The sequence below is a fragment of the Pteropus alecto genome, unplaced genomic scaffold (genome assembly GCF_000325575.1).
Source record: "Pteropus alecto unplaced genomic scaffold, ASM32557v1 scaffold67, whole genome shotgun sequence".
In the NCBI taxonomy this organism is placed as follows: domain Eukaryota; kingdom Metazoa; phylum Chordata; class Mammalia; order Chiroptera; family Pteropodidae; genus Pteropus; species Pteropus alecto.
In genome coordinates this window covers 1,393,243-1,410,912 of record NW_006441061.1, presented here as the reverse complement: position 1 = coordinate 1,410,912, position 17,670 = coordinate 1,393,243, and the positions used below count along the sequence as shown (strand labels likewise).

General features: G+C 44.5%; 1 protein-coding gene, 1 non-coding gene and 1 pseudogene across 4 annotated transcripts in view; 2 read left to right on the top strand and 1 right to left on the bottom strand.

The window, feature by feature from the left end:
* NR6A1 (nuclear receptor subfamily 6 group A member 1) overlaps positions 1 to 17,020 on the top strand; it is a 184,082-nt gene extending 167,062 nt beyond the window's left edge. For 2 of the 3 annotated variants that reach the window (XM_025051098.1, XM_025051100.1), the window contains 5 exons: positions 4,109 to 4,263; positions 5,913 to 6,140; positions 7,478 to 7,732; positions 14,806 to 14,927; positions 16,442 to 17,020. In XM_025051098.1, the coding sequence (XP_024906866.1) occupies positions 4,109 to 4,263; positions 5,913 to 6,140; positions 7,478 to 7,732; positions 14,806 to 14,927; positions 16,442 to 16,641 (960 nt within the window). In that variant the 3' untranslated portion in view covers positions 16,642 to 17,020. The remainder of the gene's footprint in view (positions 1 to 4,108; positions 4,264 to 5,912; positions 6,141 to 7,477; positions 7,733 to 14,805; positions 14,928 to 16,441) is intronic. The other variant, XM_025051099.1, reaches the window with a different exon arrangement.
* Positions 4,676 to 4,794, top strand: LOC112484856. The gene has a single exon (XR_003048263.1). It is a non-coding gene; the product is annotated as a 5S ribosomal RNA (ribosomal RNA).
* LOC112484882 lies at positions 8,696 to 8,814 on the bottom strand (annotated as a pseudogene).
* Positions 17,021 to 17,670: the final 650 nt, after the last annotated feature.

The window sequence follows — 17,670 nt, the reverse complement described above, 5'->3', positions numbered from 1 at the left end:
TGCCTTATTTCACTTAGCATAACGTCTTCAAGGTTCATCCAGTTGTAACTTATGACAAGATTCCTTCTTTTTTTTTAAGGCCCAGTAATAGTCCATTGCATGTATATTCCACATTTTGTTTATCCATTCATCCATGAATGGACAGTCAGGTGGGTTTTTGGCGGGGAAACCTCCATACTGTTTTCCATAGTGGCCACACCATTTTACATTTTACATTCCCACCCAGAAGTACACAAGAGTTTCAGTTTTCCACATCCTCTCCAGTCCTACTTATTTTGTTTTCTTTTTTTTTCTTCCTGATAATGGCCATACTAATAAGTGTGGAGTGATAACTCACTGTGGTTTTGATTTGCATTTTCGTGATGATTAGTGATGTCGAGCATCTTTTCATGTACCTGTTGTCTATTTATATATCTTTTTTGGAGAAATGTATATTCAAGTGTTTAGCCCATTTTTTAATCAGGTTTTGTTTTGTTTTGTTTTGTTTTTGCTATTGGATTACAGGAATTACCTGTATATCTTAGATGTTAACCCTTTATCTGATATATGGTTTGAAAATATTTTCTCATTCTCTAAGATGCCTATTCACTTGGTTGATTGTTTCCTTTGCTTTGCAAAAGTTTCTTTAGTTCGGTATAATCCCATTTGTCCATTTTTGCTTTTGTTACCTGTGCTTTTGGTGTCATATCAAGAAATCATTTTCAAGGCCAATGTCAAAAAGCTTTTTTTCTGTTTTGCTTGTTTGTTTATTTTTAGCAGTTATATATTTTCAGGTTTTACATTTAGGTCTTTCATTCATTTTGAGTTGATTTTTGAGTATGGTGTGAGATAAGAGTTTAATTTCATTCTTTCGCCTATGGATATCCAGTTTTCCCAGAACCACTTGTTTGAAGAAACTATTCCTGATTGTGTAGTCTTAGCGTCTTTGTCGAAGATCTTTGACCATATTTGTATGTGTTTATCTGGGGGCTCTATTCTGTTAACACTGGTCTCTGTGTCTCTCCTTATGCCAGTACTGTATAGTTTTGATTACTATAGCTTTGTAATGTGTTTTGAAATCAGGAACTGTAAGACCTCTAGCTTTGCTGTTCTTTCTCAGGATTGTTTTGGTTATTTTGGGTTCTAAATCCTAAACAATTTTGGGATTGCTTTTTCTATTTCTGCAAAAAGTGCCATTGGAATTTTGATAGGGATTTTATTGACTTTATAGATAAGTTTGGGTAGTATGAACATTTTCACACCATTAAGTCTTTCGATCTATGAACACAGGATGTCTTTCCATTTATTTATGTCTTTAATTTCTTTCAGCAGCATTAAATTTCTTTCAATAATATGTACGTCTTTCACCTCCTTAGTTAAGTTTATTCCTAAGTATTTTCTATTTGACACTATCGTAAATGAGATTGTTTTCTTAATTTCCTTTTTAGAAAACTTATTATTAGCATTTAAAAATGCCACTGATTTTCATATGTTGATTTTGTATTCTGCAACTTTGCTGAATTCTTTTATTAGTTCTAACAGGTTGGGTTTTTTTTGGTGGAATCTTTAGGGTTTTATACATATAAGATCACGTCATCTGTGAACAGAGATAATTTTACTTCTTCCTTTCTGATTTAGATGCCTTTTATTTCTTTTTCTTCTCTAATTGCTCTGGCTAGGACTTCCAGTACCATGTTGAATAGAAGTGTTAAGAGTGGGCATCCTTGCCCTTGTCCTGATCTTAGAGGAAAACCTTTCAGTTTATCACCATTGAGTATGACGTTAGCTTTGGGGTTTACATAAATGACCTTTATTTGTATTCATTCGTTTTACATTAAGATGCAGTAGAAAATTTACTCATCAGGAAGAATTTTGTAGCATTTCCTCAGTGTTTTTTGAGTATATGTGTAGCTCTACCTAATGTTTTTTGAGTATATGTGTAGCTCTCCTACCATGCCAAGGGATCTTCAGTTGCTTACATTTCTAGACTCTGTGCAGAATTGAGGGAGCTGATATTCAGAGAAACCTATTTCATCTATCATTGCGTTTGACTTTTTGATACTGAACATAATTTTCCTTTTAGTCTTTTATAATTTCTGGGATGTGTTAGGAAGAGAGAGCTGTGATTTCCAAGTTCTTAACTGTGTTTAATTATAATTAAAATAAGAAGGGCTAGAATTTTCGTTTATTGAGCACCTGTTGTGCACTTGCACTCTGTAACTTTTAGATTAACCTCCCAAGTCTGACTGAAACCTGCCTATTTCTATATTCCAGCATGCTGCGTGGGAACCCTGAGCTACAAGGGAGGTGGCATTATCTCCATTTTATACAGGAAGGTGCTAAGGCTCAGAGAACTTGAATGACTTGGCCAGTAGTGCCCAGCTAGGAAATCGCAGATGAGATTTGATCCCAGATTCAAGCACTCCCACACATTCTATCCCCTGTTCAGTGTATCAATGATTGCCCAGTGTCCTTTGGGACCCACAGGTGTAGTTTCACTTTGGTTCCCAATTGAAGTAAGCTGAAGTTTCCAGGACTGGCCCTTTTCCCACACCTCAAGTGATTCCCTGCCCACCCACCAAGCTCTGGTCTTGCTCTCATCGCCATCACAGAGATGCCTCAGTCTTCAGGGCCTCAGTAGATGTCTTAGAGTTTGATGGCACCATTTATCTTCACATATCTTATAAAATGCAAATAGGGATTTCAGTGCTCTACGGACCCTTAAGAGAAAAGTTTTGTTTTGTTGCTCCATGTGACTGAATAAAGACAACCCTGCTAATTCAACATGCAATCCAAACTATTTACGACCACTCACTCAACTTGTACACCAGTTAAACGTTCGTTTTCCCTCCAAGCCCTGTGTTCTAGCTGGCTTTCAGTTCTAAATGCCTCCTGTATTTCTGATCGGAGCAGCTCAAGGTTTCCTCACAGACTCCTGGAGCAAAGAATTATGTAGGTTTGAGTTAGACAGACTTGGGAGAAAATGTCCTCCCATGCTTTTCGTAGAAACAAGAAATAAAAATTCATTTGGCCCTTCCTCCTTAGCACTCACTCTCCTTCTGCGTGCTGAGTTGAGCTGGTTAGGCCTCAGCTCTGGGTCGGACACTTTATACAAGTGTTTATTTACTCCTTGTGTGGTGTAGCTAGGGCACTAGACTGAATGCTTGGATACTCTGGCTTCTTCCTCCAACTCCTGCCCAGACGTGGGCATGCAGTGTGATCTTGGGCCTTTGTCTTAGCTGCAGTGTCTTCTTATTTATTCAATAGGCTTAGGAATGTCTTTCTTACTAAGAAAATTCATGTGAAGGTTTGCGGTCATTACTTAATAAGTGAACATTTATTCACTTATCTAGCATGCATTTATTGAATATTTACTTTTTTTAGGTCCTTTCATAGTCTTAGGTCTTGTAGAGGATATTTTCATGTTTCATTACCATAAGTGCTATAAAAATAACAATAATGATGAAGATATCATTGGTCAACCTTCCATAATTGTTGCTAATGTGCTAGGCCCTTTTCTATACATGTAATGATATATTAACTAATTTAATCTTCACAACAATCCTATGAGATAGATACTATTCTCTCCACTATAGAGCTGAAGGATTGAGGTTCAAGTAGTTAAATGACTTGCCCAAGACTGTACAACTAGAAAGTGGCAGAACCTGAGTTAGAGCAAAAGTGGTCTGACTCTAGAATTCATATTCTTAACCCCACTATGCTATTCTGCCCCTCTCAGAATACACAGAATTATGAGTGGATAGAAGAAGGACTTAAAATTTTGTCTAGGTAGTGATAGAAGGATTCGCAAAGAAGGTGACATTCGAAAAGTAGTGTTTCGGGGGTAGGAAAGATTACACTCGAGGACATAAAGGAGTGTTGAAGAACCTAGAGGTTTTGTGGCTTGCAGGGGCGGTGGTCAATGGGCAAGAAGTGAGCCATGGTGCTGGGGCAAAGCTCTCCTAGATTAGTGAGAGACCTGGTCATGGGAGTGGAGGGGAGGGCATCTGGGTTTCTCTTTAGAGTGTTCTGGAAATCCCCATGAGGTTTAAATAATGTCTCAGTTCTAAAGAAGGAACAGATGGTGTCCCGCGTACACAGTCTAACATGTACCAATTCTTTGTCAAAGATATCAGAGGAAGAGATCGAAAGGATCATGTCTGGGCAGGAATTTGAGGAAGAGGCCAATCACTGGAGCAACCATGGTGACAGCGACCACAGTTCCCCTGGGAACAGGGCTTCAGAGAGCAACCAGCCCTCACCAGGCTCCACACTGTCCTCCAGGTGAGCTTCAAGGCAAACCCAGCATCACCTAGCGGTCACCCAGAGAGTGGACCCATGAGGAGCCCTCTGGGCTGAGTATTCCTGCCAGCCTGTCTCCGCCATTGTACCCTTGCTCCCTCAGTCCTTTGGGGTAGGGCCCAGGATGATGCACAACAGGATTTGATAACCCATTTTTTTGCTGAAGACCTTGAAAATGTCAGCAGTCTCTTCTGCAGACTGATGAAGTGCTATATCTGCTCTCTGTGCCCATACATTCTTTACCTAACAGAGCAACATGTTAAATGTAGCTCTTTTCTCACATTTACTTTATCATTGAGATAAAACAAGCCACACTGACAATATTAAATTAAGTTATAATTTCTCTGCCTCAGCAATAGTGAAGATTTTCACTATAAATTTTAAGAAATAGTGAGTCTACAGCCATGCTACCCTGAACAAGCCCGATCCTGTCTGATCTCAGAAGCTAAGCAGGGTCAGGCCTGGTTAGTACTTGTATGGGAGACCACCTGGGAAGACCAGGTGCTGTAGGCTTAAAAATATTTAAAAAATTAGGGATTGTAAGCTGACAAGGGCAGTCGAGAAGGTCAACCAAGGGTTGCCTAGCCTAAAAAATAAAAATAAATAAATAAATTTTAAGAAATAGTGAAAACTTTTTAACCTAGTCAGATTTGCTGCTGTCATGGAATACCAGTTTAGAGACTCTTGGTTCAAGAATGGTATCTTAAGTTAATTGTTAGGTATGAAATATAGCCCTTGGCTACCAGGGAAGGCTTTCTTTGCTCAGAAATATTTCTTACAGGAAAGAGATCAGCAAACTGTCTGTAAAGGCCAGATAGTAAATATGTTAAGCTTTGCAGGGCTATGGTCTAGGTCTCAACTACTCACCTGCGTCGTCAGAGTGTATAAGCAGCCAGTCACAATAGGTAAATGAATGCGTGTGGCTATGTTCCAATAAAACTTCATTTACCAAAACAGGTCCTGGGCCATAGTTTGCTGACCCCTATTTTAGGAGATGCAGCTAGGTAAAGCTGTAGGATTTTTTTTTTTTTTTTTAATTAGTTGACATTGGCTAGAATTCTCCAAAAAAGGGAAGGAAAATAAGAATCTGCCTTTTTCTTCATATTTTATTATAACCTTTATTCATTCAGTTGTTCCTTAGTTTGTTCCCTCCTTTGAATGTTTAGGGAGTTGTTGCCACATGCTGGGTTCCTTGCTGGGTGCTGGATTTGTTTTGTGCAAGGCACTTAGCCTGTCTGTGCCTTAGTTTTCCTAACAGTAAAACACAACACCACACACACACACACACCCACACACCCACCCAAAACAAGCACCCACCTTTGTTATCCTAGTCTGAGTATCCATTAAGAATTCTCCAAATGTGGCACCTGTATGAAGGATGCATTTAGCCAATATTTATTCAGTGTCTACTCTGCCAGGTCCTGGGTGTCTAGTGGTGAGCCACACATAAACTCGCACAGTCTCTCTCTCTTTCTGAAAAGGAAGAGATGTGTGTAACCATTAATTATGTCCCTGGCTTGATGAAGGCAGACTCCATGGCCGAAGACCACTCGAGCCACCTCTGGCTCATTTCCTCTGAGGAGGCAGTAGACCTGCCATGGTTCTGCCTGACGTGAGACTCTTCTCTCCAGCAGGTCTGTGGAACTGAATGGATTCATGGCATTCAGGGAGCAGTACGTGGGGATGTCTGTGCCTCCACACTATCAATACATACCGCACCTTTTTAGCTATTCTGCCCACTCGCCACTTCTGCCCCCACAAGCTCGCAGCCTGGATCCCCAGTCATACAGTCTGATTCACCAGCTCGTGTCAGCTGAGGACCTGGAGCCATTGGGCACACCCATGTTGATCGAAGATGGGTGAGTGAGTCCTGCCCTATTTTAGCCCTTGCAGCTTCACAATGTTCTCTACCCCACACCCACCTTCATCCCTGGCAGCTATACCCTTGGGCTTCAGAATGAGTTGGGGATGAGTGAGGACCCAGTATCAGAGGACAGATCTGTGCTTATCTTTGAAGTCAGTGGTCCTTCATTTTTCTCTGGAGCATATTTTTTCTTAGAGTTAGGGCTCTTTATCAGTCCCTAGGGAATTGGGAGTAAAGGGCTTTTGTTTCTGCTTAGACCTAGGTAAGTCAGCCCCTGGGATGAGTCAGCGCCGCTGAACCAAAGATAAGCTATAGTTCTGGGGATACTTATACATCAAGTCTAGGCTCCTTAACAAGGCACTCAGGGCACTAAATAGGTTGTGGCCTGGCTGCGTCTCTAGCCAACGCACCCATGGGTAGCCTGGTGCCCTGTGCTCTGTGTGCAGGCCTGAGTGGGCGGAAAGGGATGACCTTACAGCCCTCCGTCGGCTCTCTCCGAGTAGATAGCACAGGCTGTAGCCCCCATCCCTCCCATTGCACTTGTTACCCCTTTGGCTTGGAGCATAGGCTCTTTGAGTGTTTCTAAACTTAGACACCTTCCAAAAGGTATCCTGAGATTTCTTAAGCTAGTCTCTACTTTCAGAGAGGAAATTTAAATATCTACCTCCAAGAAGGCCACACAAAACCTTTATAAATCTGGATAGGAGAGTGTGGAGAAGAATCATTCTAAGGGTCCTTGCGAGGAAGAAAATCTGGACCCTTTGTCATCCAGGCCAGAGATGAGAAACGCCCTGCTCCTTCCCTCCTCCAGCAGGAGCTTGGCAGGGCGGAGCGGCTCTAGTCCCTGAGCTCTCACCACCAGGGGGTGCGGTGAGAGCAGGAAAGCTGCTGAATTTGTTCTGCTGTCTTTCAGCCATCGAGCCCCAGGCTCGTTTTTCCACCAGTTCCTGTATTTGGTGGGTACCAGATCCCCCTAATGGGGCCTTGATTGCCAAAACTAGTTCAGGAGTGACTGGGAATTTTCTCTTGACACATGAAACGTTAGTGGACACCGACATTCAAAGTCATGTTCCCTGCTAATTGTACACATTTCTAAGCCTCCTTTCTCCCCAGCAACCTTTTCTCACCAAACCGTCTCTTCAGGCCTAAACTTGCTGCTGGCCCCAGCCCTGCCCTTTTATCACTAGACTGAATTGAACGGAGCTGGGATCCATGGTCAAGGGCAAGGAGCCCACTGCCAGACTCTTTGTGCCCTTGGGCATACCCTCTCCCTGTGCCCCCGATCCTCACCCTCTGCCACTGGAAGTGACTTGCTCCTGTCCCTGCCCCTAGATACACTGTGACCCAGGCAGAGTTGTTTGCGCTGCTCTGCCGCCTGGCCGATGAGCTGCTCTTTAGGCAGATTGCCTGGATCAAGAAACTGCCTTTCTTCTGCGAGCTCTCAATCAAGGATTACACGTGCCTCCTGAGCTCCACGTGGCAGGAATTAATCCTGCTGTCCTCCCTCACCGTTTACAGCAAGCAGATCTTCGGGGAGCTGGCTGACGTCACCGCCAAGTACTCACCCTCTGATGAAGAACTGCACAGGTGAGGGCTCCTGGCTGGGAAGGAGTTCCCCAGCAACCAGTTGTCAGTCCCCACCCACCCCCGCCCCATTCATTGTCATTCCTGCAAAGTGGCAGAGTTGCCTGGCACTCCAGAGGTTGGGCATTAAAGCCATACAGGATTGGATCTGAATCTTCACACTGCCATTGACTAGTTTTGTAACCTTGCTCAAGTCTGTGATCCTCAGGTTCTGAATTTATAAAATGGTATAATACCAATACAAACAACAAATGGGATGATAACCTCCCCAGCAAGGTAGTTGTGAGAAATAAATGATATTGTGTAGCAAAGCATAGCAGAGTGCTAAACTGTTACCTTTATCACGTGTGGATTACTGAGGTAAGATAAGATATCTGGGAAAAACAAAAATCTAAACTTCACTTGTAAAGTGAGGGCCTCTGAGCTATAGTTTACAATCTGAGAACAAGACCTAGAAGTCACTGTGGTACCTACTGTGTGCCAGGCACGGGCTTAGTATTTTATATGATTGTCTTATTTCTCAAGCCTCCAGCATTATAGGCGTGGTTATGTTTATTTTATAAATGAGAAAACTAAAGGTCAGAGAGACCTGCCCAACTGCAGAGCTTAGGCTCTTTCAGTGCATCTGAGATGCTAAGAGCATGGGGCTGAGAGACCGTTGTTCTCCTTGATGTTTTCTAGCATAAAGTCTCATCCCAGCTGGCCGGGATCCTTCTAACTTCCCTCCGTAGAACAGATCTTTTATTCACTCACTTTGGAGACCTGGAGCACGTGGTGACACCCCCAAATCAGGACAAAGTGATGTTGATACAACTTTTCTGGCTTATTAATTTATCCATGTGAAAAATATAGCTTAAATCACATATATATATATTTTTAGGCGAGGCAGCCCTTGGTTGACTTCACAAATTACAAGGACCTTGTCAGCTTACAATCCCTTATTTATTTATTTTTAAAAATTTTTTACACCTACAGCACCCGGTCTTCCTAGGTGGTCTCCCATCCAAGTACTAACCAGGCCCGACCCTGCTTAGCTTCCGAGATCAGATGGGATGAGGCTTGTTCAGAGTAGCATGGCCATAGACTCTTAAATCATATTTAAATAGACATTTCAGTAATTCATCTTTATTGGACAGTTTAAAATAACGGAAAGCATGAGATTCCAGAGCACCAAGAAAGAGGGAAGAAAAAGTGCCCCCACTGATAAAAGCTGGAGAGGGTGAGGTACCAGCTCCCACACTTCTATAAACAGGACTGGGGTACACCTCCCTCTGGCACCCAATCACATGGCATCAAGACAGGCCGAGACTTTGGCTAAAAGCAAAACCCCAAACCCTCGAGGGCCCTGTGCACAGCTGAGGGAGGGAGGAGTCTGGGTGTTGACTTTCTCTTCTGGTTTTCTAATTTCTCCTTTTTAGTGATGTTTACTGGCTTCAGAGTGATCTATATGACAGAGTTTTGAACCCAGCTGACACTTCGTCCTGTAAACAGAGCTATCTGATTTTGCAAATGACCTAACCCCTTGTCTTGAGCCTCTAATTCATTGTTTCCATCAAATTCCTATCTCCGGCTCTGTAACTCTGGGCTGAGTGTTTGGATAGCAGTCAGCCTGCTCTAATATCACCAGGGTTTGCAGAACTGGCCCAGCAGGCCTGGCCTCCCCGGAATCTACCAGTGCAGCCTGGGACTGCCTCCAGAGTCGGCTCAGCCAGTGGGCTCCACGCTCTGTGGAGTGATGGGTTTTCCCAGGCCTTTTGCAGGTGGAAGCGACCACTGGTCATGTGGGGCCTCTCTGGTTTTGAGCTTCATAAGGCACCTCACCCCGGTATGTCTAATCCCATGCACCCCAAGAACAGGGCAGGGGCCAGTAACAGCTGAATTAGCAAGGGAATTTTTATTTCCTAGGAAGGCTCCTATCTGAGGAGAATCTAGAGCTGCATTGTTCATTGTAGTAGCCACTAGCCTCAGGGGGCTTTTAAAATTTTAATTAATTAAAATTAAATGAAATTAAAAATTCAGTTCCTCGCTTACACAAACCACCTTTCAAGTGCTCAGTAGCTACCTGTGGCTAGCGGCCGCTCTACTGGACAGTGCAGATCCAGAACGTTTCCATCGTTGCAGAAAGTTCGTCAAAATGCTGACTCAAACACATCAGTTGCTGCTGAGCTCTCAAATGGATTTGAGGATAAAAAAGCAGTTTTTTTTGTTAGGACTCTTACTGTACTATGGAAGCCTTCAATGGAGAAATGCAGGTTAGACTTCAGCATGTTAGTTCTGAGTCCAGGCCCATTTACCGAGCACTTGCTTGTATGCTGTGGGGAAAGGGTGCTGGGAGTACAGACTATGCAGACGTGGTTTCTGACTGAGATGAGAGTCCCTATTTTTGGTTTAGGGGATTGGGAGGCAAATAGAAGGAAATACAACCTATGGTCTAGGGTGATATTGGTGGAGATCGAGGGGCATATGAGGGACTGCAAGCATAGACTAGGGAGTGAGTTATTCTACTTGCGTAATCAAGGAATGCTTGCCAGAGGAAGACATTTGAGCTGTACCTTGAAGTGGGAGTTTTCTAGGTAGATTATAGAGAACAGGATGAACGCGGGAGAATTACACAAAGTCCTGGAAGTTAGAGATCCGAGATGGTCGCTTTTTGCGGAGAACCAAAGGCAGTGCTGTGGATTAGGGTACAGAGAGAGTGTACCTGAGAGACAGAGATCAGGGAAGAAGTGGCTGGAGAGAAGGCTGCGGAAAGGACAGGTCACGAAGGCGCTCGAATGCCAATCTAAAGGATTTGGATTTTGTCTAAATGGTATTGTCATGGGACATTTTTAAGTGAAGCAATGACACGGTCAGTTTGCATTTTAGAAAAATCTCTGTGGCTGTATAGCTCGGGATGGATTGACACGGACAGGGCTAGAGGACAGCATCTGGATAGGTGGCTGTTCGATAGCTCAGCTAAAAGGAAACTAGGCCTGGACAAAGCGGCAGTGACTGTGTCGCTGAGTAGAGAGAGTAGCACAGACCTAAGATGTGGCAAGGAGGGAAAGTCAGTGGGACTTCAGTGAGTGGAAAGAGACTGGCCACCAGACCAGTTGTCTTAGCCAAAATAATGGAGCTGGGAAGAACAAGCTGAGAGATGAGCCACTCACTCTGAGTTTGATTTGGGGTCTGTTGAGTCTGAGATGCATGTAGAACTGCCCAAGAGGTCAGAGGAAATGGAACTATGAAAACCTCCAGAACCAGGTTCATCGCTGTAAAGCAGTCTCCACTCTGCTGGAAACCCAGGGCGTGGAGTCTGTAATTGGCCGTAGCTCTTCCCTACCTTGCCTGCCCCCGCGTTACTCCCCCAGATGCCTTTACTTTTTCACAGCTCTTGAGTGCAAGTGAGTTCCTGCTGTCATGAAAAGGCTTTTCCCGGATGATACATGACCCCCCTCCTTTTCTCTTCTCAAATATCGAATCAAATTTATGGTGCCCATTTTCCTTAATCAGGCTGTTATCAGACAGTGAGCTGGGTGAATTTGATTTAAAGCAGATTGTAGCACCAGCCAGCGACTGCTCCTGGCCCTAATCAAGACTCCTTCACTCGCAGGAGAAGATGCCTTGCACTGGATGGGCTTTAATGGGCGCTTCTGCCTCGTGAGCATTAGCTCCATTTCTGCCAGATCTCTGGAAATTTCCTCCCAGCTTCCCGCTCAGACCCGGCTGTAAGGTTCAGGAAACACACACAGTCTTTTCTTTTTTCTGTGGTAGTGGGAGTGATGGTATCGATGCTATTAATAACGATAATAGCTAAGGATTATAGACTGTTTATTGTGCTAAATTCCATCTTAAGTGCTTTGGAAACATTATTTGTTTAGGCCTCACCACCACCCTACGAGGCTATACTCACACTACCCCTGCTCTACAGATGAGGAACATGAGGTTCAAAGAGGCGAAAACTCAAGGCTACAAAGCTAGAAAGAGATGGAGTTAAGTTTATGACCTAGATCTTTTGTGCTCCAAAGCCAGGCTCTTCGCCATTACCCTGTGCTAAAGTCTCTAGCCTTCTGGAAAGTTCGACTTTCTGGAATGTGCCCTGGTACTTTTCATCTTGGAGTCTGATGTGGGTACCAAGATGGCAGTTCCTCTACCGTTGTGGCTGATGACTGCTCCTGGGGGTAGGTGCATTTAGATGAATGAAAAAGAGACAACTGGGCCTCTCAGCGCCCTTAATGGGACATAACTTATATAGTGTCAGCTTCAATTGCTGACTGAATGGTCCAGTGGTTTGGGGGATCCTGGCAGGAATGTTTTCCTTGTCCTAGCATGCTTGCGTAATGAGAACCTAGAAGAAGAATGGGTGTGTTTGTCAACTTTCTGGCTTTGAATGCTGATAACTTGTAGACGGGAATACAGGGGCGTTAGAACTGTGGAGTGGGCTGATGTGGAGGAGGCACGGCTGCTGGAGGAAGCAGGCCCATGGGACAGAGAACAGTTTGTTTATCAAGGGGTGGGATGCGGGCTGTGGAAGAAAGCTTTGCAGTCAGACTGTGGAGACTGAGTGGGGGCTGCTGGGCTAGCTGCCAGCCCCCCCACCACTGCCAGGGGTCCGTGATGGTAGCCTGTCCTAAGAAATTTGGAAAAGAGATATGTGCTCTCCCCAAGAGAAAGGGCAGATCTGGGGCATATGCTCAGGCCAGGCACTCGGGAGCTCCTCTGTGCCCCTCAGGTCAAGACTCGGCCAGGAGTAGGTTTGGCACTCCTGGCCAGGGGTCTGGCTGACAGCCACACACCTGCAGACTCTGCAGTGCCAGAGTGAGCACTTGGGGCGAGAGGTTGCTGATTAAGGGAGAGTGTTATCTTCGCTTGCTACACCGCCACCAGACAGATGCTGACACTGCACCCCCCTTTGCTGTGCCCTACCTGGATGACTCCATCTCTGCCTCACCCCTCCAAGCAGACAGTAGAGGGAATTTGCGCTGAAGACCCTTTCCTCTCGAGGACAGAAATAGCCAACCAAGTACTGTGATGAGGAGTGACCTGCACCCCAGGGCATGCTGCCTCCTACGAGTCTCCTAACAGGAGCTCCACAGGGCAGCTCTGTGCGCTGAGAAACTCAGCACTCGCTCTGGGTTGGGCCCTGGGCTGTTGCTATGGAACAGAGAGCTCCTGGGGTCCCGTGGCAGCATGTGGTAGCCTTCCCCAGTTACCAGTTACGAGCAAGGGGAGATGGTGTAGTGCTGAGAGAGTGACAGGCTTAGAAGTAGAAAACGGACTGTAAACCTTGGGGAAGGCATCTTCTGCTTCCTCACCCCTAACAAGGTGACATTACTAATCTCAAAAGTTGTCAGGAGAGTAAACTAAGAATGTAGTAGGGGCACAGTAAATAACCTCTGAGCTTTGTTTCTGCATGTGAGCGAAGAAGATTATAACATCCATTTGGGTCATTTGTTGGGAATATCCAGTGAAATAATGTATATAGAATATTTAACTAAGTGCCTGGCAAGGCGTGAACACTCACTAAATGGTAGAATGGTAGGTAAAGTTATTTATAGTGGTTATTCAGTATAAATTTGTCTGTCAGCCAGTCTGGGAAAATATCAATAAAGTTGTAAAAGCCAGTGGGCCAAGAGCAGAGAGAAACAGAGTCAGCCATGGTAGCTCAGATCAGCAGGCTGAAAGAAGCCCCAGCTCTGTCTGACTGGGAGCCAGCCTTGAGGCAGATGGTCAGAGCTCCGATTGCCAGGAGCTGCTCTGCAGCTCCCCCTGGTGCTTGCGAGGTGCAGGTGCCTCTGACCCCAGCCAGAGCCCGGCTTTCCCAGGTGAAGGGAAATATCCGGCTTGTCCAGGAAGCCAAGCCCTTGCAAAGCCTCACAGTCAAAACAGAAAGCAGTAGTGCATCTGCAGGTATTCTGGGTCCTACCCAGTTAGGGCCTTCTTGCCTGTCACTGAGCTGCAGCTCCCAGATCTGAACCTAATCACCAGGAAACAGTTCTGGGCCGAGCATCTCTGTGTGACTGAGCTGTATCTAAGGCCTGTCTGGAGCTCACTTTGGCCCACAGTCCAGCCCACTCCCGGAAGAGCAGAGGCTGGGCCTGACCTCAGCTTTCATAATTGCCTGCTTCCTCATTAAACCTTTGCGTCCTTGATTTGATGGTATCTCATCTCTGACATGAGACATTCCCCACTATGACCCAGAGTATTAGTCCCCCAGCCTGAGGCTCCTTTGCCTAAAACTTGGTCTTTCCTCAAGGAGCTTACTGCTAATCCCAAGAAAGGAGCATTGAGTCTTCTCTGCTAGGGGGTGCCACCTTAGATATTGGGAAAGCCAAGGCCTTGGGGAGGTAGACCAGATTCCAGGTTCTAGCTCTGCCACTAACTAGCTGCAAACTTGTGGACCGGTCCCTTCTCTTCTTTGAACTTCATTTTCTCATCTGTGCAGTGGTGTTGATAATCTCACCTAGCCCATAGGGCTGAGAAAATTAAATGAGATAATGCACATCAAGTGCGCAGCACAGAGACTGGCATGGCACGGAGGCTCAGTTATTGTTTCCCTCCCTTCCTAGACAAAGTCAGGGATATCAATAAAAATTTTCACTGCGCCTAACCTCAGCCCTGCTGGAAACGTGAGCCTAAACAAATACGATCCACAGCCTTTTCTGCATTGTGGCATAGAGTCACCATGGCAGCCACCACTGACACTGCAGGCCGCATCTCAACAGTAGGAGTATATTAATAATGTCATATTTCCTCACATTTACATCCCATACCTCCTTTGGCACTTGTTACCCCAAGCAGGCAAGCATTATTGTATAGAGGAGGACCTCAAAGCTTAGAGGGGTCAAATGACTTTCCCAAGGTCTGGTAGATTTCATGTGATGGAGCTGAATTTGACCTTAGATTTGATTGACCCCACCTGACCTTGGGACCAACAGCTTGTATGAGCTATGCTTCATAAACAGTTCTGGATTCCATTTCCCCCATTCTCTTTCCTACGTTAGATGTCTTAAGGAGCTGTAGGAGACCTCTGTCTTCCCTCCTCTGACCTCCACTGGTGTCAGAGCCCACTGCTAACCCCTGTGTCTGTTCCCCAGATTTAGTGATGAAGGGATGGAGGTGATCGAGCGGCTTATCTATCTGTATCACAAGTTCCATCAGCTAAAGGTTAGCAATGAGGAGTATGCTTGCATGAAAGCAATTAACTTCTTAAATCAAGGTGAGTGGCTTGGAGGGTGGGAAGAAGGGGTTTTTGTTTGGTTTGTTTGTTTGTTTGTTTGGCCAGTGAACATTCGCCCTCATGTTTCATGCTCCCTTTACCCTCAGGACTGTCACACAGAGTCTGACGCACCATGTGGGTACTAATCTTGGAAGGCCTGTGCTCCCCTCATCATCATCCTGCCCTTCTATAGTGCAGGGCATGCTCTTAAGTTTTTCTTCAAACCTAAATGCCACAGTCTCTATAACTCATAGCAGAAGGAAGAGGATTCGCTTTGTTTAGTCAGTTTCAATGCATTCAAACGCAGACACCAAGGACAGTACATGCGTCATTTAAAATATGTACCAAGTTTACCGGTGACTGAAGAAGAGCAGAGTGACTGATGAAACTATCAGAGATAAGGCCTCTGTGACAGGCTGGCAGTGGTTCTGACAGTCCCTTCAAGGCAGAGTGGGGGTGCACAAAAACTCACACGCATGTCAAGCATGGCTTTTAGTTAGATGTGCTGGATGTGGGCTATGTGGAGAGTTACCAGCAAAGTGGCCCTTGGTAGCTGCTGGTAAACAGAGTGTGAAGGAGAAGTTGTGTTGTTTTTTCGAAAGTAGCATGTGAGTGCTTTACTCTCGTGGAATTGGGCCGTTTCGCCGCCTGCGTCATTATAAGTGCTCTGTTCCATACTCAGTCCGGAGACTCTGGGTCCCCTCCTCTTTGCTCACACTGGCCAAACCTCTTCCTCCTGCTTCTGCACCATTCATGCATTTATCTGGCGTTCTGTGTGCCGCCTCTAGGCCAGGCCCTGTGGTGAGCATTAAAGACATTGAAAAAAAATTAGACCCCAGGTCCCTGGCCTCAAGAAATATACTATGATGGCACATGACACATTACTTGAGCTTCAGATGGGGGGAGATCAGTAGCAACTACTTGGAGGAGAAATCCAAGCTGGGCCTCAAAGACTGGGTAAGGTTTATATATAGAATACCTATATTCTGTATATAAAAAGGGCAGGTTGGGGGGGTTGTAAAGAAATGAGAGAGAAACCTCTATAGAAGAAACTGAGTGACATCCCAGACAGAGGGGTACAAGCAGAAACACAGGAGACCGTGTGTGAGTACATGTACAAGCATGAATGTGTAGGTATCAGCAAGGTTTCTGATGGACTCTGGCAAAGGGCACATTTACAGATTGTGAAGGATAAAGTAGGAAAAGTAGATTATTCAGTCAGTTGTTCATCATCTACTGGTACCTGCTTTAGGCCAAGCCCTGTGCTGGGAGCTGGGTATGAAGTTCAGAAAGATGCAGCCTAGCCCTCAAGGGGCTCAGTCTAGTGATTGTCCTGTATAATTTTTTCCTTCTTTATCTGTTTTCCCTTATCCAGAACTTTGTTTCCTCCATGTCAGAAAGAAAAAAGATCCCGTTGTGACATTTAATGACTTTTAAGATGCACCTATTCAAGGAGGTGGTGTTTCTTCCATATTAGAAAGCCTCTCCCACTTCCTATGTGATTTTCTTCACAGATATCAGGGGTCTGGCCAGTGCCTCACAGCTGGAACAGCTGAACAAGCGATATTGGTACATTTGCCAGGATTTCACCGAATATAAATATACACATCAGCCCAACCGCTTTCCTGACCTCATGATGTGCTTACCCGAGATTCGATATATTGCAGGTAACATTCTGGCTGCTGGGCTTCCAGCCCTTTCTTGTTTCTCTTAGATTTGTGAAGAGAAGATCTGGTGAAGAGAAGACAGCAAGCAGTGTTTTCAGGATGCTTGTTCCAGGCCCATCACTAGCTGCATAAAAGCACTCCTACCCTTGCCCTCAGCAAAGTTGTATTATAACGAGAAGTTTGTGTTGTGTTTATAGGGAAGAGAATCTGACATTTCCTTAGGATTTATAACGTGCAGAATACGTTTTAAGTCTTATGTATCATTTAATCTCAGAACAATCTGGAAGGTTGGTGATATTATAGCCATTCTGTGGTTGGAGAAACAGGCTCAGAGTTTCTCAAATTAACTACATTTCCTGAATCGTTTACTATAAAAGGGTGGATTTTATGGTATGTGAATGAAAAATTATATCTCAATTTTAAAAATTAACTTCATTTCCTAGAATTGCCTAAAGGTTTTAGGGGATCATTCATTTAAAGCAATATCTTTAAAATAATTATCAAAAATCTTATGTTTGTAAAGGAATTTTTGTTTTGTGGTCTTGATCCCCATCTGAGCTTCTTGACATTTAATAGGTCCATTTAAATATAAAATCTTGGCGTTGGTTGTTATTACGATACTTCATTTGGTAAAGATTCATGTTATTAGTTACCCAGCACATACTGAGGGGCAGCTCAGAAATGTGACTTCTAGATTGAGATTGTTCCTGTCAAATTCAACACAGTTTTGAAGGAAAAAATTTTTCTATTTGACAGAACAATTTTTGTTCTACTTTTTGGGCCTAAAGTAAACTAGCAGATGTGAACCAGACCTAAACTTTTGGAATTTTAGGGATATTTCGATATTTATGTCTCAGCATTTTCAAAACTATGTTGTACCAAACTAGATGTTAATCAGGTGCTCTCTGAAATAAAGAGAAGTCAGTAACTATGCCCAACTCCCCCCATAGAGCTGGATTCTTGACCCAGGAAGCACTTTGAAACTCCTGGGAAGCTTTTTAAAACTACCTGTGCTTGCGTTGTACCTCTAGAGTCTGCTTTAATTGGTATGGAGTGTGGCCTGGGCATCGGTATTT